The 14,318-nt window shown below is 43.6% G+C and overlaps 1 protein-coding gene and 1 long non-coding RNA gene across 2 annotated transcripts in view; both read right to left on the reverse strand.

Annotated features, from left to right (window-relative positions):
* Nucleotides 1-9,926, reverse strand: part of BCAS4 (breast carcinoma amplified sequence 4) — a 45,302-nt gene extending 35,376 nt beyond the window's left edge. The window contains exons 1-2 of the mRNA XM_074888149.1: nt 9,780-9,926; nt 2,537-2,608 (exon numbers count right to left, since the gene is read on the reverse strand). Of these exons, the coding sequence (XP_074744250.1) occupies nt 2,537-2,608; nt 9,780-9,926 (219 nt within the window). The remainder of the gene's footprint in view (nt 1-2,536; nt 2,609-9,779) is intronic.
* Nucleotides 5,783-7,319, reverse strand: LOC141951764 (uncharacterized). The gene is made up of 2 exons (XR_012631447.1): nt 6,490-7,319; nt 5,783-5,878 (listed from the first exon to the last, which is right to left on the reverse strand). It is a non-coding gene; the product is annotated as an uncharacterized LOC141951764 (long non-coding RNA).
* Nucleotides 9,927-14,318: the final 4,392 nt, after the last annotated feature.

Genomic DNA, 14,318 nt, shown 5'->3' on the forward strand with positions numbered 1-14,318 from the left:
GACACTGGAAATAACATTTTGTCTTCCTAGCACTGAGGATCAGGTTTTTCCTCATTGCAATATTCAAATATATGCATCAAGAGCACTTGTAAGTGAAAAGCAGCAGCACACTCAAAGGAGAAAAGCCAAATCCCTCTATGTGAATACTTTACTGAATGCTCAATTGAAAAAGCAAGATTCCCCTTGCCTTTTGTTGGCATAGACAAAAGACCAAATTATTGCTAGGCACAGAAGCTGGAATCAGTTCAAATACTACATTATATTTATCAGATTCCCGGATACCACTTGATGTGCTGCTGAAAGGAACCTTACATTGTAGGTGCTGGATGGAAAGCCACAGAATCAGCACACTGACTGCAGTGCTTTGATGTTCTCAGATAAGGTCAATAATCTGCATACCAGCCTCAGGTTGTGGAAAAATGTTTTCAGGGGCAATGCAAAGATAGTGTATTGAAACTAGACTAGTGTTTTTTGTAGAAAAGGTTGGCAAGAGAAGTCATCTCACAGGAGGTTTAAAAGCTCACTGGATCCATCTGAACAAGCTAACCATCTTCCCTGCATTGGAGCCAAAAATGTAAGGTGCATGCCTGACTGATGGGAAAAAGCATAAAGTACATACAAAATCTTAGCGTATGCTCCCAAACAGAAGAATTGAGTGAATGAACTTAATAGTAAATCAGACAGAATACAATCAGCAGTGAAGAGCTATTGATTCAAAGCACTTGCTTTGAGCAGGTGATGTATCACTGAAGCAATCATCACCTTTCAGGAATGAACTCAAAGGATTTTTTTGGCCCAAGAAACTGATGTCTTGTATTCTACATTTTACACAGACTCGAAGTGCCATACTAGAGAATCTAAAGCTGACAAATGTAAGTCAGGATGTATCAAAAAATAGACTGCATGCTCTGAGGTTCACATGCTCCTTTACAGCTATTTTTGTCAAAAGCTGAATGGAAAAAGAACTGCTTAAACAGCCACTAATACTGAACCATTCTTACAAGGCAGATAGTTCTCCTTTTAAGTCCCCTACTAACCATGGGAGACTTTGATAAGCCAAGCTTTTGTTTGTTTCCACTCTACGTCACTTCCTTCTAGAAGCAATGATGCCTCCTTTCCATAAGCAAGACATGCCAATGACAAAACCAGAAACCTCTGACAGAAGTTGAAAAAGGATTAATAACTGGCTATATTGCTGACTGGTTTGTGTAGAACAAAGATGATGGCCTCACTTCTCACAAGCAGAATTCACATCCAAGGTGCAAGAAAGATCTGTCCCATAACCAAATAATAATAAATATTAATTAGATGATGATATTTTGTATAAACTGTGTCAAACATGTTAATTTGAGTTTTCAATGTGTTCTTGCAGCCCACACCAGACTGCTTTGGGGCCACCTATGACTTCTGTCCTCGAGAGTAAGCACATTTCTCCAAACAGCATTGGGATACCTGAACAGAAAAGTGGATGCAATTCCTAAGAATCATCCAAGAAAATAGCTCATAGGCAGCAAGTCCCCAAGGAGATGTTGGCTGGTCACTTCTTACCATTAGAAGTGCATTCAGTACAATTACCAACCATTGTCATTGCTAATGACACATGTGTTATACAAGATGTTTGAAGATGGAAGAAAAACGCTGTGTTAAGTGCTAACAGAAGATGGGATGGTCTGTGCATCAGTGACTATCAGAGGAAGTCCCTCTAAGTAAACGTGGTCCATGCTATCTGAACTAGCACTCTGCGAAATACTTGGAAAGGGTTAAATGCAGTACCAGTTCCTCTACCTAATTTTACATTTTTTAGCCTAAGGAAGGAAAGAAAAGTTGACTGCAAAAATCACATTCATTATTTTTACATGAACGCCATAACCCACACAGTCTTCAGACAGCACTACTTTATGCAGAAAGCTTGGGGTAAGCTAAATAGCAACACGTACCTTTTGCTCTAAATGGTTTATCCCAATTAGGCAGTGACAACGGCAAAGATAATTGGTGTGCTACAAATGTTGCATTGCGCATCAGTCTCAACGCCATCATTAATTAGCACTCCCCACTCAGTTACTCCACCCGTATGAACTTCTCTCCCATTCACTCTCAGTACACCCAACTTGTGCAGCGCCGGGCACAGGCGGCCGCAGGTGGCCGCCGGTGCCCGTGACCCCGCTCTGCCCACGCAGCCGGCCCGCTGCCGCTGCCTCAGAGCGGCCCAGTCGTCGCAGCCCTGGAGCGCTCCTCTCGGAAGGCTTCGCACCACAGCTGGGTCCCGGCCAGGCCCACGGCGAACGCGGACTATTCAGTTACTCCGGCATTCCCGCCCGAGCTGTACCCCCGGGGCTCGGCCCCGCTCCCGGCCCTGAGGGGAGGTGGGGGGGCTCTCCCACCTGCGCTCGCCCTAGCGCCACCTGGCGGACGCGGCGCCCCGCTGCGCGCGCAGCGCCGCAGCCCTTCCCGCGGCGGCCGCGCTATCAAGATGGCCGCCCCGCGCGCGCGCCGCCCGCCCTCAGGGCCGACGGCGACAGGGCCTGGGGGCACATACCGCGTCCGTTATCCCGCAGAACTCGTCCAGCCGCCCCAACAAGTCTTCAATCGTCTCTTCCATTTCTTTCACCTGAGGGGAGAAAAATGGTCACAGAGGCCAGGCTGGGGCCCCGGCGGGTGCCTGCCAGCAGCCGGGCACCACACCGCCCCCCCCCCCCCCCCCCCGCCTCGCCTCTCTGCCGTCCCCAGCTGCCGAACCCAAGCCAAGCTGGGGAATATTTAGGCAACCACCGTATCACCAACTCCAAAAGTTCAAAACCCAGATGCACAGAATTCATTATATTGAGAAACGCAAAACTTGGGAGGCTCCAGGAGGCACCCCCGCACCAGGAGGTGACCCATACGGCGATGAAGGGTGTCCCCAACAACTGCCTCCACGCGGATTTCAAGTTCTAGATCTCACAACGAGTTTTCTGCCAGCAAGCTTCTAAACCTGTAATGTCAATGCGTATTTCAGCAAAAGTTCCTTGCCAAGCATCTCACTCAAGTTTTGAGGCAGAAAAGTTTATGCTAACACTTGCACTTGGATGTAACAACAAAGTGGGATCTATGGAAGTCAATTTGAAGTTACAGCCCACGTTATTCACTGACAGAAAAATGGTTAACCCCCCCCAAAAATCTAACCCATTAGCAAATACCTAAAAGAAAAAAAATCCCAACCAACCACTTTGACTATTCTGAAGCAGAGAGAACACTACAAACGAAAACCAAGAGCTGCTCAGAAGGGCAGTTTTGGACAGCCATTGAAATGTTTTTCCCATATCAGAAAAGGAGCCCATATTTAAAACTCCAGGAAAAACCCTCAACAGCTACTATTAAATAATGAACCTGATGAAAACTTCATGTCTGTTTGGTTTTTTTTAAATAAAGCCAAAGGGAAGTTGTCCCATTTGTTGGGGCTACTTCACTTAAATGGTCATTGTAAAATTAGAACAAGAGCAAAAGTTGCCTTAGTAGACCTCTTTATCATTTTTCATGTGGGCTGTAATGAATTATCTTGTTCCTAAATAAAGTTTATTATCCTTTCACCTGGTAATAAAATTAGGGAAACCTGAGTCGCCTCTGAAATTCAAATTGTGGTTATCAATCCCACAGTTGGGCTAACTCTAGGATTTTTTTTTTGCCGTTCTTAAAAGTGTCCAAGGACCTCCCAAAACACGTACAATCGCTCTTGTCTGGAGCAACATGGCAAAGGGAGTTGCTATCACACAAAGGCATTAGATAGAAGAAAGGGTGCTAGAAGAGGAAGAATAGGTAAGAAGACAAATGCACTGTCAGCAAGGGGTAGAATGGAAAATACTAGACTCTTGATTTAGTAAATTTAGTTGATTTAGACTGAAGCAAATGTTAAGAGCAGCATACAATATAAGTTCACCCCAGAGGTTGTGCTTTGCATGGACTGAAGATGGTTACTGGCATGTAACTCCTCCTTTACTTTATGAAACCCATTCCACATAAACAGAGCAAACAAAATTCTCTACAGAGCCTGAGTCAACTTTCCAGCTCAAAGGAGGTGTTGTTAGGCCTCTGGAGACTCATTTGCAGACAACTTCTGCAACAGAACAGATTGGAGAGTATGATTTCAGCTATGGAGGTATTCCTGGAGGTAGCTTCTGCACCAACCCTAAGATGGCAATAGGGAAGGCAAAAGCCTTTTGCCAGAGAACCTGAGAGAACAAAAGAGAAACACTAGTGGGGCAACAAAATACTCAAATTGCTCTAGAAAGGGTGTTCTGAAAAGGCTGCTAGAAGTCATCCAGGGAGCAATCACATGAACCCAGGAGACCAAATCCACCATGAAAAGTGAGAGCACTATTCTAGGCCAGCAACCATGCAAGCTGGGGAAGATTCAACTCCTATTCACTTCCAGGACAGTGATTCAAAAACTAGAAAGAACAAATTATGCTATCATAAAGATGAAAGGAAGAACAACAAAAAAACCCTTAAGCACATGGAAGAAATAGCAGCTGTTTTCACAAAGGCAAACATGTATGTAGGACATAATGTGGGCTGAGGATAAAGACCTGTTCAGTAGACTGCAGATAAGAGCTCAGGCCCAAAAGCTCTGCAACTATGCTGGAGCAGCACTGAGATAAGACTGGTATGTATTGTCTCAGAGAAATTGTTACCAGCTGGCATCTTCATCAGTTTAGTGACCACACCTCTCAGCCTATTCAGGTTATTTCCTAAGATGCTTATGTCTCATGAACCCTGTGTGAAGTCTTCATGGTAGCATAAACTATCACATTATATTCACATTGTAACTTCACTTACACAGGATTTAAAACCTACCCACAACAGTTTTACTGCCTCTTTTTTGTGTACATATCTGGACAGAAGAAACCTCAAGACACATTATACACCACAGGTTGATCAGGAGAGATCCATAGATGCTGTAAATCAATGCGTGGATTTTAGTGGTGCTAACATGAGTTTACATCCCCTAACAATCTGTTCCATGTCTATCTGAAGTAAAGATTTCTGTGTGGAAAAGCTGTTTTCCTTCTGCTGCTCCTTTGCATGCTTCAGTAAGGAACAGAATGTCCACATCTAATTTTTCCTCAGAAAGAGGGAGCACTCTTCCTCCACCACTTCACATAGGCTAACTCTGGAAAGATCACTGCTAAACAACAAAAAGATGTATTCTTTTCAAATAAGAAAGAGGTCTCAGTGTTTTCACATTCCTATAATAAATTTAATTTGTGAAGAACTTGTAAGTATTGAGTCTGATTTCTTGAAGTCTTCATAAGGCAGAGAAACAATTGCTAGCTTTTTTGTTAAGTGTTATTTTACAGCAGAGCAATCTCAGTGGGTGGTGCAAGCATCAGATGGCCTGTAGAACAATTCTGTCAAACTCCCGACATCTCTTGGCAAGCCTGTGCCTTCAGCTTCACAGGCCTGGAGCCACTAACTTAGCCACATGTTCAGGACAAGCACAGTTGGCTTAAGGAGATAGTCCAAAACTGATCCCAAACTTACAGCTTTGAAAAGGCTGTTTAATGGCAGCAATCATTAAATGCGTGACTGTAAAGCAGGTGTAAATTCCACTAATTTGACAGATTACGCATTAAAGAAACATCCATTTAAAGAAGTTGCAGTACGGTTACGGGTTACTGTCCTGCTCTAAGCTTGCAGACATGCTTCAGGCAGGTAGCTTCCTGACATTATTAGCCCTTCCAGTATCTACCATGAGCATCCTGCATTCATCACGTTCATAAAGATTCAAACATTGGAGTAGCATGCGTTAGAGGACAGAAGCAAAGTTTATTGACACCACACCAATAAGTTAATTCAAAACAGATTCACAGTCCTTAATCTTTACTCTGAAGTGTTCCATAGCCTGAAATGTAACAGAAGACAACAACAGTAAGAAACAATAGAAAATAGATGCAAACAAGCCACTTAACACTATTTCTTCAAGGCATACTACTATAAAAGAACACTAGACATAAAAAAAAGCCAAAATACTATGTTTAAAAAGCACTCAACTGCAAATATTTAGCAGATCCATATGAATTGCAAAAGAGAAAAACAACATTCTAAGGGCTCAATGTATTTAAGACACCTTCGGAAATGGTTAAGAGGATCCTGTTGCAACCTGCAGTATCAACAATATATTTACCATCATCTGTAATTAAGTACTTACTAAACAGACCATACAAGCTCCTTCCAGGTGATTATAGAACTCGCTGTATATTTATCATTAAGATCTGAACTAAAACCCACTGAACACGCTTCAAAGATATGATGTAAACACGGGTGACAAGTGGTTCTTAGTTAAGACTGTAATTTCACAACCACTTTAAAATTATATAAGCTGGCATTGTCATTGAAAGTAGTCTACCCTTTTCCACCACTCACTTATGCCCCTAAAGCCAACCCCTTTGCATGTGAGAGGACAGACATTCACAGTGGAATGAATCAGGAAATTGTTCTGGGCTGAAAACTAACCGTTAATTTCTTCGCCACATCATTCTAGCTCAGACCAGTTCTTGGACTCAATTTATCACACAGTCATGTTAAAGCTAGCACTGACAAAGAAACCAGGTAGCAAGAGGAAGACACACGTTGGATCTTTCAATAGCAGTGTTAACTTATCGTGAAACTTTAGCCAAAGGCACAACAGCACCACTTCCAGATGGCATTTTAATGTTCCCATATATCCACTGTTGATTCTCCTGTTTATTTATGGAAAGAAAACAAAACAGAACAAAATTAAAACCATTACTTCATTTTGTAACTTGAAGGGAAAAATACACAGGCTAGCTTTGAGGTTAGCTTTCCTTTCAGACTTTCTTTTATGTAGTATATATTGTACCCATAGTAATATCCCTTTCTCACCACTTCCCTTTAAATGTCTTTGTTTCTTGACAGGAATCTCCTCCCCCTTTACTCCAAGCCTGAGATAAGACAAGCTTCTGTAACTACTTCCACCATTCCTTCTTGCATTTTGCCTCAGCATTATGCTCCCATTCAACCTTGTAACAATTTATCCACTTTTCCCAAGGATTATTATTTTTTTTTTAATACCAAACTCACTCCTTGATAAAAAGATTTGGGTCAGGTATTTTATATCAACTGTTCAGGCTCACAATATGAATACTGTGTTCTAACTTATCACACTTCATTAAGGAACACGAAAAAAGAAAATTCAGCACTGAATCTCTTATACAAAGTTTTCCAAAAAGCCTTCCACTTTCACTCAGAAAGTTAAACTGCCTTTGTTGGGATTTGAAGTGCTCTCCTACCTAGCATGTCATTAAAATGAAAAGGTAGGCACAGAAAACTTCAAAAATAGCCAAACCAGAAAACCACACAACTCTTTATAACATTAGAGACTCCAGCAGGTACATTTCAATATTGCTGAAAATTAAGAGGTTCTTCAGTATGATGTCCTCCTATGCCAGCTTCAGAATACTGAAAAAAAGCCCTACAAAGGGAAAACAATCAGTGTATAAAGGGAAACAAAAATAACAGAATGGCAAGTGTATTTCAATAGTAAAATTAAAGTATTTCACGACTATTTAGAGGATACATTCAAATTAGGAAGAATAATATTATGTCATGCAGCATATGCTTGAAAGCTGTCACTTAGCAAAATCTTCTACTGGACTATACAAATCTCTTATTTTGCATTCATCATTATCATAGTCTCATGTGCTACAACTGCTACATAAAATTAAAAATCATAATGAAAATTAGGAGTTATATGCTACAGGAAATTGTTACTGCTAATTACAAAACTTGAAAAATGCAGAACTAAGGCAAGTGTTTGTGAAAAGGAACTGAAGGCTCTCATTCTGATTTCCACAACACTGTGACATGTGACAGAGCTGAGCTAGCAGTGCAAGGCCCACAGGAAGAGAGACTTAAGAAGATGCTTCCACAAAAGCTGTGATTAATACCCAAGTAGGAAAACACGTAAATTATATTGCTGCTTTGAGCAAGCTACCAATATGTGCAAGAATCAAGAGAGATCAGTAGTAAAACGTTCCTTCAGCTGAAGATGCCTGAAGGAAACAGAATGACTTGCAAGTAGCAAAGAACACAAGTTGTTTCCGTATTCCTTGTAAGAACTAACAGGCTTGGTACTCAGTTACAAAAATACATAGCCTGCCACACAACGCCATACAGGAAACTTGTTTTATCAATTGGCAGGTCTTTATTTCTTATTTAACACCAGCATGAGTGGCACTTGATGAAACCAATAGAATCCAGCTGACATGAACTTTAATGAAACTTATTTCCTACTAAGTAGTTCACTTTGAAATGTCATCTTAATCAAGCTTGAAAATGCATTTTTGTAATTGTTAATAGCATTAACAATACTTGTTTCTGGCCCACTATAGATGTGTTGATGACTAATAAAGTAGCTCTTAATCCAGAAAGAAGGCAAAAGCTGTCAGTGGCTTAACCACACGAAAATTATGTGGGTATCATGGACTAAGCATTATATCATCTCCTGGAAAATGCTGAACAGAAAAACAAATCAAAGATCCCAAGATTTGGATGTGTGTAGGTGGCCTGACTTACTGCAAATCATAGATAACCACATATGGAGAGATTAAATTGATGGAGTGATGATGTCAAGGGAGAGGCATAGGAAAAAAATTCTCTGAATAGTGAAACTGAACAAGTTTCCCATTCGTTTTCTTCTTGGAGACAAAAATAAATCACATCAACATTTTACTGACAAAATGAAGGATGGGGGTGAGGGAAAGCTGTTTTAAAGACTGATTTAGGAGCGTCTTTTATCTTGACAAGAGAAAATTTTCAATAATCTACCCAAAGAGAATGTTGTTCACTTTACATCACCACCAGGCTTAAGTGGGATAGGAACTACCTACAGGTCAGAAAGGGGGGATACTCCCAAATGCTCTCTACTTCGGTGTTTTTAGTCTTCCTCTCTTTTTTAAGGGGGGTGGGGTGTATCTTAGTGCAACTTCAAACCCTCTCTCTTTGCCTTCTGGGGTCTCAAGCGTCCCTGGTCCATCACCAGGATGGCGACAGTGCCACGCAGGATCACCGCTGTCACCATCCTGATTGAGCTGAGCAGCTAGACTCTGGTAACTAACCGCACCGAAGAGCCTCACTTAAATTAAGCATCATTCCACTTAATCACATCAGTGCTCTGAGCGTGACTTTACAGTCACCAGCAGACTTGGTTTCCGCAAAAAACAAATAACAGAGTAGCAGCACATAGTCATGGAACACTTATTCAGCTATTCAGGAGCTCAACAGTAGCTCAACTTTATCCAACACTGCATCCCAGACCGGGGAGACCTGAAGAGTAGGCCCTGCTCAGCCGGAGGGAACGCGAACACTCCGCTCTCTCCAAAAATAAGTCAAGCATCGCGAGCAGCGGGCGAGCCCGGAGCCGGGCAGCAGGGGAGCGCCTCGCACGTCCCTGCCCAGACAGGCGCCGGGACGCGGCGGGCAGGAGCCTCCGCGGCTACCGGGCAGGGCGACCCCGAGGGCTGCCAATGGGAACCGGCCCCCCGGCAGTCTCTGCCCCCACGGCTGGGGCGGAGCCGCCCCCTTCCCTAGGGACCCCCCGGGCCCCTGCCCGGCGCGGGGCCCGCCGGCCGCACCTGCAGCCTCCCCGCCCCTCAACCGCCCCCCGGGCCGCTACAGCCGGCGCCCCTCGAGGGGCGCCGCCGAGCCCGCCCCTCGCTCCCCAGCTGACGGACCGCCCCCGGGCCGGGGCAGCCCCTGCTCGCCCCCCCCTTCCCCGCTCTTACCTCTTCCCCGGGCGGCGGGGTCAGGCAGCGGCCGAACCGCCGAGCCCCGCTCTCCTCAGCCGTCGCCCCCGCCCGGGGCTCCGGCGACTCCTCCGGCCGCAGCATCCCCTCGGCGGCAGCTCGCCGCCGGTCCCCGGCTGAGCTCATGGCAGCCGCCGCTCCGCCCCCGGCCGCCGCTCCTCCTCCCCCCCGCCCGGCCCAGCCGGGGCTTCCCGGGGCCGCGACGCCTCAGCGCTCCCCGCCCGCCGCCGCGGGCCGCGCGCGCCACCTAGCGGGGCGGGGCCGCAACGGCTGCAGCGCGGGGCGGCGGGACCGGGGCGCCGCAACGGCCCCTACTGCAACGGCCCCGGCCCCCCGCGCGCCGCGTACAGCCGCCACACCGCACCCGCGGAAAAACCGGCACCGCGGAACACCCGCAGGCGGCCGCTTCTAAAATCAAGTTTTCCTCAGAGCGTTCTGCTCCAGCAAGGCCGTGCTGCGGCCTGGAGGAGAGAGGCCAGGCAGGCCCTGAGCAGATGCATGGGACTCGATGTCTAGTTTTTAATAACTAGGAAATTAAAGGCTGCAGCTGAAAATGCAACTTTAAAGGTGCTCAGAATTTCTCTATGCCCTCTTTGTAAGGTATTTAGATGACTTGAGGTTACAGACATCCAATTTCGTATTAGGCAGAGCAGAACTGACACAAGTGCCCCAGTCACAACACCCTGTCCTCCTCCCTGAGGGGGGAGCTGCGAGAGACACCCTGGGGAAGCCCGCAGAGACGCTTCTGGGATGCCTCTTCACCACAAAAGATGCTCTTCTTTGCATTAGGCTCCTTCAAAACACACCCTTAAACCAAAGCAATATTTTAGAGAAGGCCAGATGATCGAGACAGCAGCTAGATTTGAGACAAAAATAACCATCTGTTCTCAGCTTGGTAGTTGTTCTTCCTCGTCTAAGCAGGAAACAGGACCCACTTGGTAACTAAAGATCAGTCAAGGATTGGTAGACAGAACAGGGGGAGGATTTCTCAAAAAGCGTTCCTTCTCATAGCAGTGCTACTCTCGGTTGGAAGAGGTCAGAAGCAGCCTGCCCTCAGGCATGGCCCATGCATCTTGTACAGAAGACTCATCTAGGGTCAAGTGGACTCTGTAGGAGCAGGGACATAAAGCAATATGCAGTATTTACCACTGATCAGTTTGAGACATTATCTAATTCTAGAATTTTATACTATATAAAACTACTTCTCAGTGCTTGCAAAGCAGAAGGCCACAAGAGGTCTGCACTGTCATTCAGAGCTTTTCTTGGCTTTGGATAAGATCAAATTATTGCTGAATAATGGGAGACATTTAAATTCAGTTTAGCATTCATAAGAAAATGCCAAATTTATAGCCTGTAGTTTGCTGAGAAGATCAAAGCAGCCAGGCTTGAAGAGGTACTTGAAGCAACAGAAGAGCGAGCCAATAGGTTGCAGGGTTTCCCCAAATCTTTTCTCAAGAGCAGGGACAGACACAGCGAGCTGAATCTAGTCTACATCACTCTGACAACAGCAGCAGACAGACCCTTTTATACTACACTTGTGGTGACCAAAAACCTCTTATCTGAAGAATTGTAAAGTATTTGCAAAACCTGATCCTTCCACTGACCAGCACTGCATAGAGGACAAACACGTTGCGTCTCTGGGTACTTTATTTGTCATTTCAGTTGAAGCTCTCCAGGTCTGGGCAGCTTTCTTGCTATGTATTTGCAGACTTAACACTCAGGTACCATTTATGCTGTAGACCCTGAGGGTTTCTTATTGTCTTTTTGAAATAAGTGTTTCTTATCAGGGAAAGATGCACCAGATAAAATTTAGCAAGTAGTTTTTTTGCATTAAATTTTAGTTCATTTGTTCATAAATTTGCAAAATGTATTTCCTTTTCTCATTTTATAGCACAGGATAGAAAGAGTATGAAGAGCAGACAATAACAAGGTTAAGGGATTTAAGCTATTAGGATTTTAAATTTCTGAATTAAAAGTCCAAGTGTTTTATGTAACCTTATGTAACATTCAGAAAGTTGGAGAAATCTGAAATGTATTCAATACTGTCTCCTCAGCATTTTAAGAATTCCAGATCCTTTGCATCCTCCAACAAGGAGATGAGAACCTCACTTTTTTTACTGGGTCCTCAATAGCAAAGCAGCAAAGAAAAAAAGCAAAGGCCTTGTAGGAATTTCAGTGTCTCACAACAGGAATACCCCTTTCGTGCCTAGAGGTCATTGTTACAGCGATGAGGGTCTAAGTGAGGCCAGGCTTGCAGATATAGTAGCTTTTATCAATATGCTGAGACTCTCACCTCCTTCATTAGCATATCTCCTATTTGCTTCCTACTTTTCCACTCTTACCTCCATTTTGTCTTGCAGGTGTGAATAACTAGGCCACTTAATTTCAGAACTGATTTAGACATGCCAGATTATGATACACATCAGCTTTGTCTGTTGTAATCACACCATTATAAAATGGATTTTATAGAAGCACGGACCCCTGCACTGGATGATGTCCCTACTTTCTCTCTCCTTTCATATAATCTGCCGTTCTCATCTGTCCCTCAAACTGTTCCTTGTTTCTGACCATTGCCATCGCATCTGTGACTACAAAAAAAAAAAAAGCACCATATCAGTAACTAGGTATTATCAAGTGCTCAAAAGAAAGTATTCTGAAGAAGTCATTGCACCACAGAGAACCATGTTCTCCTGAGGAAAGCAAACATGGGGGCAATAAATATGTAATTTTTTAAACATAACATCACAGAGTCCAATACAAGTCTTTCACACTGATGAAATGCAAGGCATTTCCTTATACTCAGGTAATAAAATGGTAGTTCATGTAGAAAGGAATGTTAATTGGAAGGACAGGAAATGATATCTTATTAGCAACACTTCTGAATTGCTGTAATAAGAAACGCTGGTTAAATAGCAGAGCACTTCTTCAAATTGCTTTGTGCTTCATATTTCTAAAGCACTTTTAAAATCAAGCATACTACATTAAGTCTGTAGACACAAATTTATCTCCTATTTGAGAGGGAAAGTACACAAGTGATCTATCATAGCTGCACAAGGAATCTGAATTCTCAGATCCTGGCTACAATCTCACCTCCCCAAGAACCAGCTGTAACATTTCTTGCATGCTTCTACAGCATCCAAGAACAATATTGTTACTGTCCAACACATTTTTTCCTCATGTTAGTATTAGAAGCCATTGATGAAGCTACCCTGAAGCTGATTATTCCTCTCTAGCATTACCGCATGCAACTACTACATAATAGTATCTGAATATTGATACTTGTATTGCAAGGGACACACGTTCATGAGAAGTAATTCAGGCAAGTCTAAAACTAGAATGACACAGCTAGTTTTAAGATAAAAAAACTTCAAAGGGGTATTTAGCACTAGTCTAAATGTTTATCCTGTTGGTATACCAAGAAGAGTATTTTCAATTGATTACTATGAAAATCCCAGAAAGTCTTTGTATCTGCAACCATACATTAATTTTCAATTTAATAAAATAACTGAAGTCCTAACACCTTGTTAAGAGCTCATCACCTTGAGAAAAGTTAAGTACTGCTGGCATTTAAAGGACAGATGTTACTGCGTGGTACTGAACAGTTGCATTCCTTCCTCAAGGAGGCAGAAGTAGGGAAAGTTACAATCTTCCTTTACAATTAGTTTCTTAGTTTAGGAAAACTACCAGTAGGGATTACAGTGATTTGTAGAAATAGTGCTGCTGACCTGTACGAGTATGCACTTTAGTTTCATTCCTTTAAAGCGTCCCAGATTAGCTTCTGTACTGTGTCTTCACCGCAGATTCAGTCCAGGTCAATATTAGCATTAGCCTACTCTTTCAGTTCTCGTCCAAACTAAAGCATCAAGCTTATGTTATCCTCAGAGATACATGCGTTTCTGAGGACAGGTTCCTTAAGTCTTCACTCCTGCAATAACCCACCGCCTTGATTCTTAAGGGATTTTACTTAGGACAAATTCTCTTAATATGTGGAAGCTTGCTGGCAGGCACAGAAACATTAATGGATACTAATGGTCCAGTGAAATTGCCTGTGCTCTTGCTGTCAGGAGCACGTCCTGCCCCAGTGAAAGTACCCCTGCGCTCAGCATCAGTCCCCAGCCAAGGAACACTGGAGCAGATGCATCTGCAGAGAGTCTGGGTCAACACCAGGCTGATTCTGTAGCAGTATACCTTACATGAAATAGTGTCCTCTAGATTCAATGTGGTTTTGACCTCCTTAAAAATGACTTCTTAGGGAGATAAAGTGGACTGTGAATCAAATAACTCAAGAGTTGGTAAGTGGAAATTATATTCAATTGCACTTTTTCGATCCATCTGTTGATATTTAATTTCCTCATACAAAACTGAAGACTCTAAAAAGCAATAAAGCTGTGTGTAAACAGAGTGATCAGTCCTCTACTACTCAGTTTTGTTATGGGCCTGCCTGGATTCGCCATTACATATGCAGAATTAAAACAAACTTTTTCCCCCACACGTACACACTTAACCTACACTGGATTG

This window comes from Strix uralensis, chromosome 18 (genome assembly GCF_047716275.1).
Source record: "Strix uralensis isolate ZFMK-TIS-50842 chromosome 18, bStrUra1, whole genome shotgun sequence".
NCBI classification, from domain to species: domain Eukaryota; kingdom Metazoa; phylum Chordata; class Aves; order Strigiformes; family Strigidae; genus Strix; species Strix uralensis.